Source organism: Solenopsis invicta, chromosome 3 (genome assembly GCF_016802725.1).
Source record: "Solenopsis invicta isolate M01_SB chromosome 3, UNIL_Sinv_3.0, whole genome shotgun sequence".
Lineage (NCBI taxonomy): Eukaryota > Metazoa > Arthropoda > Insecta > Hymenoptera > Formicidae > Solenopsis > Solenopsis invicta.
This window is the reverse complement of record NC_052666.1, coordinates 32,234,425-32,248,390: the sequence shown is the minus strand read 5'-3', so window position 1 is coordinate 32,248,390 and position 13,966 is coordinate 32,234,425. Positions and strand designations below refer to the sequence as shown.

At 37.3% G+C, this 13,966-nt stretch overlaps 4 protein-coding genes across 5 annotated transcripts; 2 read left to right on the top strand and 2 right to left on the bottom strand.

The window, feature by feature from the left end:
• The first annotated feature begins 254 nt into the window (after positions 1–254).
• LOC105204621 (malignant T-cell-amplified sequence 1 homolog) lies at positions 255–3,157 on the top strand. Of its 2 annotated transcripts, XM_011173768.3 has the most exons (7): positions 255–412; positions 770–931; positions 1,141–1,293; positions 2,240–2,340; positions 2,411–2,544; positions 2,643–2,710; positions 2,778–3,157. In XM_011173768.3, exons 2-7 carry the CDS (start codon positions 921–923, stop codon positions 2,857–2,859), a joined length of 549 nt encoding a protein of 182 aa, XP_011172070.1. In that variant the 5' UTR covers positions 255–412; positions 770–920; the 3' UTR covers positions 2,860–3,157. The 2 variants fall into 2 exon arrangements, with proteins under 2 accessions (XP_011172070.1, XP_039302724.1); XM_039446790.1 differs by lacking the exon at positions 255–412 and having other exon boundaries at positions 757–931.
• On the bottom strand, positions 2,585–6,990 carry LOC105204622 (transcription factor SPT20 homolog). Its single transcript, XM_011173769.3, has 10 exons — positions 6,754–6,990; positions 6,617–6,663; positions 6,462–6,542; positions 6,114–6,320; positions 5,934–6,018; positions 5,721–5,843; positions 4,969–5,141; positions 4,802–4,903; positions 4,553–4,741; positions 2,585–4,465 (listed from the first exon to the last, which is right to left on the bottom strand). The coding sequence occupies exons 1-10, from the start codon at positions 6,815–6,817 to the stop codon at positions 3,149–3,151; spliced, it is 2,388 nt and encodes a 795-aa protein (XP_011172071.2). The 5' UTR covers positions 6,818–6,990; the 3' UTR covers positions 2,585–3,148.
• An 891-nt stretch (positions 6,991–7,881) lies between these two features.
• On the bottom strand, positions 7,882–10,377 carry LOC105204619 (D-beta-hydroxybutyrate dehydrogenase, mitochondrial). The gene is made up of 6 exons (XM_011173764.3): positions 9,834–10,377; positions 9,281–9,364; positions 9,021–9,195; positions 8,811–8,932; positions 8,629–8,733; positions 7,882–8,503 (listed from the first exon to the last, which is right to left on the bottom strand). Exons 1-6 carry the CDS (start codon positions 10,047–10,049, stop codon positions 8,105–8,107), a joined length of 1,101 nt encoding a protein of 366 aa, XP_011172066.1. The 5' UTR covers positions 10,050–10,377; the 3' UTR covers positions 7,882–8,104.
• A 1,387-nt stretch (positions 10,378–11,764) lies between these two features.
• LOC105204620 (DNA fragmentation factor subunit alpha) lies at positions 11,765–13,797 on the top strand. Its single transcript, XM_011173765.3, has 3 exons — positions 11,765–12,002; positions 12,164–12,476; positions 12,807–13,797. Exons 1-3 carry the CDS (start codon positions 11,825–11,827, stop codon positions 12,925–12,927), a joined length of 612 nt encoding a protein of 203 aa, XP_011172067.1. The 5' UTR covers positions 11,765–11,824; the 3' UTR covers positions 12,928–13,797.
• The last annotated feature ends 169 nt before the right edge of the window (positions 13,798–13,966 follow it).

Sequence of the window (13,966 nt, the reverse complement as noted above, 5' to 3'; positions counted from 1 at the left end):
AATTAGAAATTTTGTTGTAAGCAATTCCGGTTTATCATCGTTAAGTGAAACGGATTTGAGCGAAGTTATTCTTCACATTTTAAAAATCAGTAAGTAAAAATTGTTACTCAAGTATAGCTCGAATTATAAAAAAACTGCTGTTTTTATCGTTACAGTTTAAAGATTGCTCACATTTCAAGAATTTTTTTTTTTAAGAATTTATTTTAACACTGAAGTGTGTGACCTGTATTATTCAAATCTTTGCACCTATTTTTTGCAAGCAAATAAACATATGGACCAGAGAATTGACCAATCACTTGTGTTCGACGTGCCTCCGTATTGGATAGGAAATGACTTGTCAGCTTCCAGGGTGGCACGTGATCAAAACACGTGACTACGCGTCATCTGCATATTCGTTCCATTCTACTCCCGGGTACGTCAAACGATTATGTTAGATTTAACCTTGTCAAATTATTTACACACAACAGATTAAGATCTACAATTTTGTAAAAAAAAAATTAAAACTTACTTAATTTAATAATTTAACATTCCAAGATTGACGAAATAATTGTTTAAGTATAGTATAACCTCAAAGAAAGATTGAAGATACATAACCTCAATCGATGGGGATTGCTTCAAAAAATATTCACATATTTATAGAAAATTTAGAACGTTTAAAATTACATATAATTTCTTGAGAAGAGTCAATAAAACAATATAAATAATATCAAAAAAATCTAAAGCTAAAAATTGTTAATGTGTTAATAATTATCATAGAACACACTTTTAGGAAGAAAAGAATACACACGCATGTTAACAAAGGTGAAACATCACTGAGGAAACGTGTTTAAGGCGAAATAATTTCAATTCGAATAGTTGTGTAATTGAATGCATCATCCAGAAGGTTTTAAGGCAGTGGTGTATTACGGAAAATCAAGAAAATGTTTAAGAAGTATGTGCTGCTTATCATAAAATGAAAATATTTAGAGCAGTAGAATTTAATGATTTAAATGTATTTTATGATAGAAAGAGCTCAGCATTTCTGTTTTTCAAGAATACAAAAACATGTAACAAATGTTATAAATAATTGCTATTGTAATGTGGATACTAAATATTTATTATTAAGTTATGCTTGAAATGTCAAGTTCATACTACTTTTAGATTCGATGAGAAGGACAGTGTTTCTGGTGTTCAGCAATTGAAGTCGTCCGTGCAGAAAGGAATCCGTGCAAAACTTCTGGAACTGTATCCTCATCTGGAAAGTCATATAGATGTTATAATACCAAAGAAAGACGCTTTTCGCATTGTGAAATGGTGAGTTACCATGTATGGGACATTCCATGTGAAAGGGGTTTACCTAATTGTATCTTTTTACAAATCTGAAAAAATTCTCAAAAATACTTCAATACATGTGGAATATTGTACCATAAGGCAAATTTTGGGATCACAATGGGATCCTCTCGAAAACTAATATTTTTTCTAAAATAAAATTATAATTTCAGCCAAAAGCTAGATAATTTTTATTGGTTAATTATTTAATACTGCGTAAATAATGTTTTTAACAAATAATTATAAAATAAAAAAACAGTTGTAAAGTCTTTGTATTTTATTGCAAAATAAATAAGTCTAAAGAATACACAAAGACTTCACAATTATTTTTATTTTAGTTATTTGTTAAAAATATATTATTTATGTAGTATTAAATAATTGATCAATAAAAATTGATATTATCTAGCTTTTGGCTAAAATTATAATTTGTATTGGAAAAAATATTTGTTTTCAAGAGGATCCCATTGCAATCCCAAAATTTGCTTTACGGTACAATATTCTACATGTATTGAAGTATTTTTGAGAAGTTTTTCCGATTTTTAAAAATAGATATAATTGTTAATTTTTTTATTTAAAAAATTAATTTTTTTAATACTATTAAATTTTTCTCACTAAAATTAACGTTTTTATCTGAAAGTATGGCAGAAATCCTAAAAAAATCATATCTTTAAAAACGTATGTTTAATTTTAGCTATAATTGTTAAAAAAAGAAAAAAATTTTTTTTTTAATTTAGAGGTAGCTTTCAATATCTTTGATACAAGGCATATAATACTTACTTTTTTAATCATCAACCTTATACAATAATATGTCCACTAATATGTTTTTATTGTCACTTAAAAAATCCCAAACAGTTTATTTTTAGCTAGACCCCTTTTATGTGGAATGCCTTATATGTAAAATTTACTCCTTACTTAACACTTTTTTTGTTAGCCATGACCACATAGAGATCATAGTAAACGCAGCAGGAGATTTGTTATTCTTCCGGCAACGTGAAGGTCCGTGGATGCCTACTTTGAGATTATTACACAAGTGTAAGTTTCTTTACTGGTTGATTAAATAATAGAAAAAATTTTCCAAAATTTTATCATAATACATTTTCAGATCCATTCTTCCTGCCGATGCAACAAGTTGACAAGGGTGCCATTAGGTTTGTTCTTAGCGGTGCCAATATAATGTGTCCTGGTCTAACGTCAAAGGGTGCAAAAATGATGACTGTGGATAAAAAAACGGTTGTCGTATCCTTTTAAGCGCAATACAATTTCATAAAGACTATGATACATTTTAACAACTTTATTTCTTCGACAATGACATACAAATCCTTAACTCAGAATAGGCTGTTATGGCTGAGGGCAAGCAACATGCGTTAGCTGTTGGAGTTACAACATTATCAACAGAAGAAATGTAAGTCGAAATAATTTTCTCAACATATGTTTTTAATCATTCTGCATATTGCATTTTTTATTTGTAGTATCAAAGTGAATAAAGGAGTAGGCATCGAAAACTGTCATTATTTAAATGACGGACTTTGGCAAATGAAACCAGTGAAGTAAGAATATTTTGGATCCAAGATTGTAATCAAAGAATAATTACATACAGATGTTCTTTTATCCATTTCTACTTCATACAATCATTTCGTGTGAAACAGTACAATATTTGAATAATTTTTGTATTTACGATGTTATAGATCGTAATAAAATTAAGATTATTATTGTATTTTTATCGTATAAATTAAAGAATTGCGCTAAACAGGTTTGTAGGCGCAAGGATATAGAGATAAATACTGTCATAGATATATACCGTACTAACGGAAATCTAGATTATTTGTAAAATAAAGAATATTTAAGCGGATCCCGATTTAGTGTCTACCTGACCCTCTTGATTCTCCGACGGACCGGTACGTTCACTTTCGCAATGTCCCGTGGGCGCAGAATACGGAGAAGGATTGTTATTATCTGGCGCGGGTGCGGAAGCCACGGCGCCCGTTGTACCGCCTGCGACATTGGCACCAACGTTATTATTTTCAGGAGCAACCGTATGAGGCGACTGTGGATGATAATGCGGACTGTGTGGACCATGGCCGTGGGGTCGACCCATCGGATGGGGCGAATATTGCGAGTACGGTTGGTGATAATATGGATGAGCATATTGCGGATAAGGTTGATGATACGGCTGTTGCTGAGAATAGCTGTAAGTGGGATGCGGCGGTCTCGGAGCTAGCGGAACGTTCTGCGGTTGTTGCGGACCTGGTCCAGACTGATACTGCTGGCCGTAAGCCTGATTGGGCGGCATCATTTGCGGAGTATGCGGATTCGCCACCGGTCCCTGCGGTGGAAGAACTTGCGTACTCTGAGTACCTTGTGCACTCTGATGTGGCGGCATCGAGTGATTCGGCAACATTCCTTGTTGATGGGGATTGTGCTGAATGGGCACTGCGGGCGCGGATACCGGTGGCATATTTGGCGGAGCAGAATTTGCAGTCGCGTTTGCACTAGCAACCACTGCCGCGACCGCAGCTGCTGCCGCAGCTGTTGTAGTCGGTTGTTGAGGCGACATCACCGGAGGTACCGTTAACTGTTGTGACTGCGGTTGTGGTGGTTGCTGTTGCTGCTGCTGCTGTTGCTGCTGCTGTTGTTGCTGCTGCTGCTGTTGTTGCTGCTGCTGTTGTTGCTGCTGCTGTTGTTGCTGCTGCTGTTGTTGCTGCTGCTGTTGTTGCTGTGGTTGTAATGGCTGCGGCTGTAGTTGCGGTAGCACTTGATGCTGTTGAGGTGGTGGCGGCTGATGAGGTGGCTGTGGTGGCGGTTGATGTTGCTGCACCAACGGAGGAGGTTGATGCTGTTGTGGAGGAGGCTGATGTTGTTGCGGAGGAGGCTGATGCTGTTGCTGAGAAGGCGTTGGCTGATGCTGAGGTGGTGGCGGCGGTGGCGGATGTTGGGGTGTTTGCGTTGGCTGCTGATGCGAATGCTGCTGTTGTTGAATCGAGTTGACGTTATTGCAGTACATTCCAGCGTTGGAATGTTGCTGATTAACATTCGGTTGCATTGTTGGCGGTGTTTCAATCTTATTCTCGTTGTATGGAGGTGACATTTTCTTGTTCATTTCAACGTTCGATTTCTCAACGCTGCCAGATTTCTTGTCGATCGAATCATTGTCGGAAACCTATATATATGAAGCAATGTTAATAATCCTTTGTACAAAATTTTGGTTGTATTAAAAATCGATGTAAATATTATTTAGTATTATTACATCAGGCTGGCTCTCGTCGTTAAGTGATGCAGGAGTTGGAGTCGGAGTGGAGTTTGGAGTAGATTCGCTAGATGCTGGTCCATCCGAACGATTCTCTTCTGTCCCTTTTAGCCTCTCTCGTCTAAGAGCTTCATACTGTCGTTCTACCATTTTATTAAATGTTTCTTCATCTACCGCTGGTTTGCAGTGCTAAATAAAAAAAATTATTATTTTCTGCACAATTATTATTCTTTAAAAAATCTTTCATACCTTTTTCAATTCTTCTTGAAATATTTCACTAGTTTCTATAAATTTACGTTTCTTTGCCTCAAATTTCTCTTCAATTTGTTGCAATTCGGCTTCAAGTTTTTTCTGAAATATCAATAAAATATATATTTCAATATAAGATAAAATATAATACAGTTACAATTAATTACCTGATGCATGGTTAAGGATTGTACTTGGCGACGTAAAACCTGCATTCTTTGAGTAGTAACTACAGAACGAACATCCGGGACAACTGTGTCACTAAAAATCTCATTAATGAGCCGATGATTTCTTGTATAACGCGAATACGCCACATGTTTCACAGAGTACCCATCATCTTGATCTACAAATCAAAATTACTATTGTAACAAAAATATAGGAGAGAGAAAAGTACCGGGACAGCGAAATATCTCTAAAACTAAACATTTTAAAAAAAAGTATTTCAGATAAAAGTTGTAGGGTTTCAAAAGATCTATTTATTGCATTTTCTTATAATCGATTTCGAGAACTTTTCAAAACACTATAAAAAAGTTATTTTTCATGAAGTACTTTCCGAGTTGTGAGGCTTAAAAGCTACAGTGTACTGTAACTTAAGCCTCATAACTCGAAAAATACTTAACAAAAATAAACTTATTTATAGTGTTTTGGAAAACTCTTGACACCAGCTATTAGATTCTGGAATCAAAAATAGGGTGTCCCATTTAAAAAAGTTAATGTGATTTGATCGATCTGACTTTGACGACTCTATCCAAAATAAAACTGATAAAATCAGTAAATAGATCTTTTGAAATTCTACAACTTTTATCTAAAACACTTCTTGTAAAATGCTTAGTTTCCGAGATATTTCGCTGTCTCTCTTTTCTCCACCCTGTATAAATATAAATATTTAATTTTTATAATATAATCACTATTATTTATATACCATCGTCATCTTCAGCTGGTAAAATATCAATTCTTCTGTCCTGAGCCGCTTGACTTTTGCTGCTACCCGATGAACGTTCGTGACTCTCTCGATCGTCATTGCTTTGTTGGGCAGCACACAATGCTGTGTTAAATACAGGAACATTTTGTAATATTACGATTTAGCCATCACAATTTTTATCATGAGTTTTAAAACTATGTTCGTAACACATACCAGATTTGCCACGATTCTTAGCTGCAATATAAGCTAGATATGCAGGTGAGTTGTGATATGTTTTCAAACTTTTCTCATATTCCACCTGCATTAAACAATAAACAATAAAACGACATAAGTAATCAATAAATCAATAAATTATAAAATTGTATAAAAATATAGTATAGCACATTTATGTACCTTTTCAGCTTCATATTCCTCAATGAACTCCGTCTTATCTTCCTCTGGCAAATCTCTCCACATTTGTCCTATAATCTTACCAATCTCCCATAGCTTTAACTCAGGATTCTGGGCCTTAACTTGATCCCACACCTTCCTGCTATATCTCATATATGGCATAAGAGGTTTCTCAGGTGGCTTGGGTGGTTTTGGCATACGAGAATCAGCCTGTAATCATAAAAAATATTATACATTACAAATAAAATTAATCTTTTTTCATGAAATAACCTAAATTGTTATACCAGTGTAACATTTTATATAATTCTTAAATTACATTTTTTTAAATTTTATATAAAACCAGATACATACATTGGTGTTCTTTCCAACTTTCTGGGGTGTAAATCCTGGATGACTATGGGGAGTCTGTATAAATGGACTCTGGGTATCTTTCTAAACACAAGCAGATAATCCCAATTAGATTAAAATCTCCAATAATTTAGTCACAAGAATAATTGCCTACTTACGGTGTTCGTTGAACTGCTCGAACTCCCACCGGACGCTCTCATACGTTCTGCATACAAGAGATACAGAGTAAGTACTCCAAAATTAGATTGTCAACTTCAAATCAAAGAGAGAAGAAAAGAATTAATTATATACTTACGGTTGGATGCTACGATGTTCGACGTAGCTATCGCGACCTGCTTGTAATTTGCTGGCAGTGCCATTTTGTATTACGATGTTCGAACAGGTCGTTTCACCCGGGGTCTTTGCGAGGTTGACTCCTGTCGTCGATACTGTCGGTCCTCGTCGATCTTGGAAACAGAGATAATACTCACAATTGAACTTGCAATATGCTCAACCGATTAACGAGCGTCGCGACCATTGACGACGCGTGATCGCGGTGCTTCGATGTCTGGACTGTCTGGAGTAAAGCACTGAGAGATTCCTAGATATCGGGGATACTTCTGGAGCCGATAATTCACTATGGAATGCGCGAATATCCTGGTAATCCCGGCACTTTCGCGAGAACTCAACTCGCGGGAACTTGCGGAGAAAACGGAGGAGGAAGCGCGTTTTCCGTGTTTCTTGGAAGCCTTGGCACTTGCATTCGTGGACTCGCCCCCTATTGGAGCCGGAAAGCCGGCTCCGAAAGGACGAGTCGACCAATGGCGGGAAAGATTCGATCGCGCGGTTCAGTTTCTTATCTCGAGCGCCATTGGTTAATGCCAAATTTTCGGGACATCGACGTATTGGTGTGAGTAATTAGTGGTTGTTTTTTTTTCGTGTCACATGTTTATTTATTTTTCTCATTCAATCGAACATAATTCATTAACTTTGAGAAGAGGAAATCGATATGATTGGAATACATAATTGATGTAATTTAAATATGTAAATGAAAATCGACGTATATAATTTGAATAATACAATAACCCCTGATATCCGTCGAACGATGTTGAAGGTTACTGTATTATTCAAATTAGCACGTCATAATTATATTTTCGGCTACCTAATTTTAATTTTGCATATATTTAATTTAAATGCAATTTATGCTCTAATTTAAATTTTGCTCATATATTTTTAAATTGTTTTGAAAGCTTTTTATAAGAATATTGAATTATTTATTTAATAGATTGTGTCCTTGACATACTAATTCTAAAAACGTTGAGGGACGAAAAACATTATGGATTGTGCATTTATGCAGGCTGCAGAATCCAATAAGAAAAATATATTGCTTTATGCTGAAAGCTGGGTGGAAAAATTCAAGCTTTATTATGCTTGGAAGCATAAGTTTATAGTTTGATAAAGTAATTTTATTAAATTTGTACAATAACTTTCCGCAGTTGTCTCGCATAGGCAGTGGTTTAAATTACGCGATCTGCTCAAAAAGATTCTTGCCTCTCTGTTTTACCTAAGACTTATTTTTACAGTGTCACATCTATTCGAAGAATGTATCCTCCTAAATCGTATTCTGAGCGTTTAATCGTCAGTATCGTGTATCGTACAGGAGTTAATCAATTCGTATACAATATATCGTAGATCGGTTTCGGCAGGTAGTGATTGCACAATGCCTGCATTCTTTCACCGCGCGATACTGGAGTGTACCGCCTCATGGGGAAAGTCTTTACTACAGCATCCATCAGAGTTCTCGTAACGGCGGTTAAATCGGCCTCTGGTCCCTGGGTATATTTCTCCAGTGCTAGCATTTCTGTCTGAAACAGCTCTTGACCGTACTCTTTGCGAGTTTGAGGATCCAATTGAGTCCACATGTCTCTCGCTTGCTCGAGCAGCGCGGTATTGTCCTTCAGCCACGCATTACCGGAGACGTACTCCCCGGTCTCGACAATCACGACGTCGACACCCCATCTCCGCATCTCCAGTCTTAGGCATGATCCCCAAGCTTCCACAGCAGCCTATGATAATATTTATAATCCTTCTATTGAACTACTCGAGCTTTATTAATGTCTTTCCAGTCTTGTGATTATATATACAAATAGATAAGCTATGCTTAACTGCGCGCGTAATAGAGAGGATTTACCTTAAGGGCACAATAAATGCCTCGAACGGGGCTCGGTATCCGCGCCAAGAGGCTACTAACGAGAACGATTCGGCCCTTTGACCTCCTGACCAGAGGAAGAAATACCTGTTTTGGAAAAAAGAGAGAGTTAGAGAGAATGTTGTCACAATACCTTTTGACATTTTTATTACGTTTTACAGTACCTGAGTTAAACGCGCCAGGCCAACAAAGTTGATGTCTATGCTTCGCTTAAGAACAGATGGGGGCACCCACTCGCATTCGCCGAGAGTCACCCAGGCAGCAGCATGCACGAGTGCCCACAATCCTGAAATAACGTAGCAACGATGACGTAGGAATATTCATTACACCGATGCTCGATAATCAGGAAGCTTTAAGGAGATATGGCGATATACCAGGAGCTCCGTCAGGCAAGTTTTCGTTGACGTAGAGGAAAGTCGAGTGTATGTCACGCTCGCTGGTAATATCTAGTTGTAGCACGTGCAATCTTCCGGACCCGTACTCCTTCAGCTTCTGCATGATATCTTCATTCTCGGCTTTACTGCTGAATCCAGCGAATACGGTGAAGCCCTTAAAAAGAAGAAAGTTGTAGATATATTTTTTTAATTATTCAACTGATAATACAAGCTGTATGAATGTTTCATATATACGCTACCAAATCGTCCAGTTGTTTAGCTAAAGCATAACCGACTCGCGAATCGCAACCTGTGATTAGTACTGCCTTTCCTGCTGCAGTAACCTGTTGCATCAAGTAGGCCGTTAGGAAAACATAGTGTTTGTAATTTATTGAATCATGATCTGATGTAATGCAACCTTTATAATTCTTTTGATAATAAAGCCATTGATCAGACGATATCTCAAAGTTTTTTGTAAAAAGAAAAACATGTGAAGCAGGAAGTATGGAAGTATGCAATGATAAGATGCAATGTAGAAGAAGGTCAAAGGTCTTGACCAGGCCTGGTGTGAAAATCAGTGAAAATTCCGATATAGAGGGCCTTTGAACTTTCAAATGTCCTTAAGTATATGGCATTATAAAAGGTTGAGAAAGTTGCATGATTTTGTCACTATAGGGGTGCAACATGTTTCTGAATTTATTGAAGGTCAAAATGAGTTATGCATTCTTTTATGTAGTCATAACATTTTATATACAATTATTGAGACGAGCAATTTTGAAAATTTATACACACATTACACAATTCCTCTCTTACCTTCAAATTATGATAAAACAATGTGGAGCCTACAGATATGAGCAATAGCAACAGGAAGAGTACGAAACTAGATGTCTGTGAGATCCCAAAGGTGTTCAATATAGTTGCTAGGATGACTGCAATCGCATGTGAAAATGCGATGGGTAGTAGACACCTCTCTGCCAATTCCCATGTCTGACTATCGTCGGTTTCTTTGTTTCCACTCGATGACGGCATTCTTGATATCCAGATTTTATATTAAAATCCTAATCAAACGTGATTAGCTCCATTCGAATAAATTGGTGTAGCTCACCGAGGAGCCCTAACTGGGCTATGCCTGAGCTAACTTTAAACTTAAAACAGTGTCTAGTCTCATTGATCTAAATATAACTACAGTGCTGTGACTTAAATTCGAAACTCCTAGTAGATTGAAATATTTGAAAATCGAATTGATAATATTAATAATTAATATTCTATTAAAGTATAGATACATTTCAAAATTTCTGTGTAATGTCACAATAAATATTTTACGAGAGTACATGTTAAAATAATAAAAAGTAAGAATAAAGTATGATAATTTCATTAGCTTAAATTAATTCCAAAATCAATATTAAAAATTATAACATTACATATTATATATAATGTAGATAAAATTTATTATTATAGTAATTTTGTTTAAATCTTTTGCAAATATATTGTAAAAAAAATTGCATAAAATTCTCTTCATTGCATTTTAAGTGATTATCTCTTCTCTCATGGCACATATAGCTTTTGTATTAAAATATTTCAAAATAGTAAAAAATAATAAGAGACAAAATAATTTTACTCTCTATTTTTTCTTCTAAATAACTTGGATAAAAATTTCCATTTAAACGACATATTATCCAAACGATATATATGAATATTGCAGAATCGTTTTTGCTCGTTTTTATTTTCAATCTCTCTCCTTCGGTTTTCAAAGAAGTGGATCGATTGGCACGTGTCGTGAATTATCTCGTCAATCCGTGTATTTTACATCGGTCCTCTTTGATGACGGTGCGCGCCGAGGTATTTTTGTAAATTTCTCGTCTCGTCGCGCTGATAAAAAATGAGCGCGGCTGCGACCGGAGTGGGGTAGGTTATTGATTTCCGTGTAGGGGTGGCACGGCAAGAGGGTTGGACGAATAGGCAGAAGTGGGTGGGGTAGATGCTGTGTCGGGGTGTCTCTCGCTCGCGCGTATATACCTGTGAGAGAGTCTACAGGGGGTATAAATAGAAGGGGTAGTTGCACCGTTGACCCAGTGTTGGGTTGACACACGGTCAGTTCAGTCACTCGAGGCACCACACACATACATCACTCTCTTTCTTTTTCTCATTCTATCTCTCCTTCTGTCGCGCGTCGCACAATTGCCGCTGCCTCCGCCTTCCACTGATTTTTTTATCCGCGTGAATTGTTGAAGGAGAGAAAAAGGAGGTCTCGCTCAAGTCCTCGTTGATCCTCCAGGTCAATCCAGCGCGATCCTGAGCACTGCCCTTTCATACCTGTTTGCTGCTTCGAGTGCGATACGAATTTTTATCCGAAGAATCGTCGAATAGCGATACAATTGCAGTCTGGTGTATCATCGTCGAGGGATGACACTTCGACGTTAAAAAAAATAAGCAGTGTTTCTACACCCCGTGTTCATCATAGTTACATTCGTTACATCTCTCACGCGTAAGGGCGTATTCCTTCTCGTGTCCCTGTCATCGTCGGACGCGCGGGTCACTCGAATCTCCCCCGACGCATCGTCGAAGCACGGACCAACTAATGTGCAACGAGAATCAGGCCTTAACAGCAGTCAATTCTCTACGAGAGAATAAATCTTTTCTGACTTAGACGGTGACTGGGCGTTGAGAATCTCCAAAGAGGGGGAGAGAGAGAGAGAGAGGGGGATAGAGAGTTTGGAGACACCGAATTGAAACCGGATCGAGTTAATCGCCAGCGATTATCGGAGCTGAATTTCATTCTCGTTTACTGACTGTGAAGAAGAAAGATGTCAGAAACAACCGCGGTCACGCAGGGGCTGGGCAATCCTTACAAGATTGTTGATCACACCAGGGAGCGAAGAAAGGGCATCACCGCCTCGTCGCTGAAGGAGCTGATCAACATCGCACGCAATCGACTGTCATTGCCCGTAGACGCCGATCTGACGATCGTTCTTGAACAGGATGGTAAGAGATCATTTATGCTGCAACAAATTGTAATTATTAGATCTCTTCGATATATTAGAATTATTAGTTAAAGAACATTTACCATAAGAATCATACAGTCACTGTAATTTTGTTTTTATAAGGGATGAAGTCGTATTTGCACATGCTGATAAATGTTACAGGAACAGAGGTAGATGATGAGGAATATTTCGCCACATTAGAAAGGAACACGAGCTTGATGGTACTGCACGGTGATCAAAAGTGGATCGCTGCGGGTGGCAGTAAGACGGCGTCTCGTTACATCGTCGTGGACGACATGGATAACGTTGATGATGCTTCAAGAGTCGACAAAATTCGACGACGGCGAACGCCCATCGAGCCCCTGGTGTCGTCGTTGCACGGCGACCCGTCGCATATCTCGCTCCTGGGAGGAAATGATTTGGAATTACTCAGCGACATGGATCCTGACAGTTTAGCTGACATAGTGCCTGACAGGTAAGCGATGGATTGACTCTGGCGAAAAAACCGACGAAAATGTTTGTAGTTTTTTCTAACTATGCGATTCGTCATTTTTAGTTTAATCTTTCTTTAATTGTGCCAAGCAATAAAAAATAAAAAATTATAATTGGAAATTAATGATTCTATTTATGCCAGCAAAGTACAAGTTTTTGATAAGTTAATAGTTAAATTAATTGAAAAGAGAACTTAGTTGAAGTCACCTTTAATGTTTAAGATAGCATATTATCAAAACATTGCATTATAATATCCCATCAAGTAATTGTCTCAGGACAGCAATATTAATTTCTCTGTTTGTTCTTCTTACAGACTTTTCCTCGAACAGCTGAAGGAAGCTTCAGGTAGATTTTTGGCAGAGAAGCGGCAAGCGCAGGAATCCATGGCTCTCCTTCAGATGTACGCGAGCGGTGGTGAGATGGAGCGAGCGTAGGCCATGTGGGGGGTGGGCGCCCTCACATTAGCAAATATGTATAGAGTGCGACGCCGCATATTCTATAAAGGTCGCCAACTACAACAAACTCTGATCCTATTCTGGAATTGAGCCCATCGCTGCTATTTACGCAAATCGGTAGAGTAACTGAGAACACGAGCGCCTGTCGCTCAAGCTGAATGCAGCTGTGTCAGCGAGGAGAATTTCTCGCGTACAAAAAACATGAAGAAACGCAGAGACACTGTACAGAGATACTAAATACGAGTAGTTTACGTTCGCCCAACAATTTAGTAATATCAATAATAATAATAATAATAATAATGATAATAATAATAACAGTAGTAATAGGTTTCGCGTTTTAGAAAAAATAGTAGTTCTAAGTTTTTTGTAGAATTTTTTTAATCTATATACACACGATTCAGTGGCACAACTATGCTTTGGCAATACTTTACATCCTTAGTGAGCGTATGGAATTGCTTTAATACAACATAAATGAAAGAGATAATACCTTGCTATACCGGCAGAATTATACATGTGCAATTTAGCTACTAATTGATCTGAATAATACATAAGAAGGAAAGCCGCGTGGGAATAACGTTTCGGAGTGTGTATTCCGTCGCGATATTGCCATATCAAGTTTTAGCGCAATGTGTTTCGTTTATGGGATTTTTGTACTTAGATACGTTATACCGAGATTTGGTTCAACGAAGTTGATGGAATATTTAAGACTGAATTTATAGGGAAAACGAAAACCATCCCCATTGAGATCACCAATTCATTGTACACTAACATTAGCGACGTAATAGCGACAAAATAAGTCGATATCAGCCCTTTGATACCAAACAAAATTGTGCTTTTGTGCAAATTTGATAAAAAAAAGAAAAGAAGAACACGTGAAAACTTACAACAAAGAAAGGACATAGGTGTTTCTGACAAGACTATGCATACACGTAACTACTAGGTACAAGGTACTAAATATTACTCCAATTTTATGATTATATAATCTAAACGAGCAATGTTATATTTACAGTCATATGTT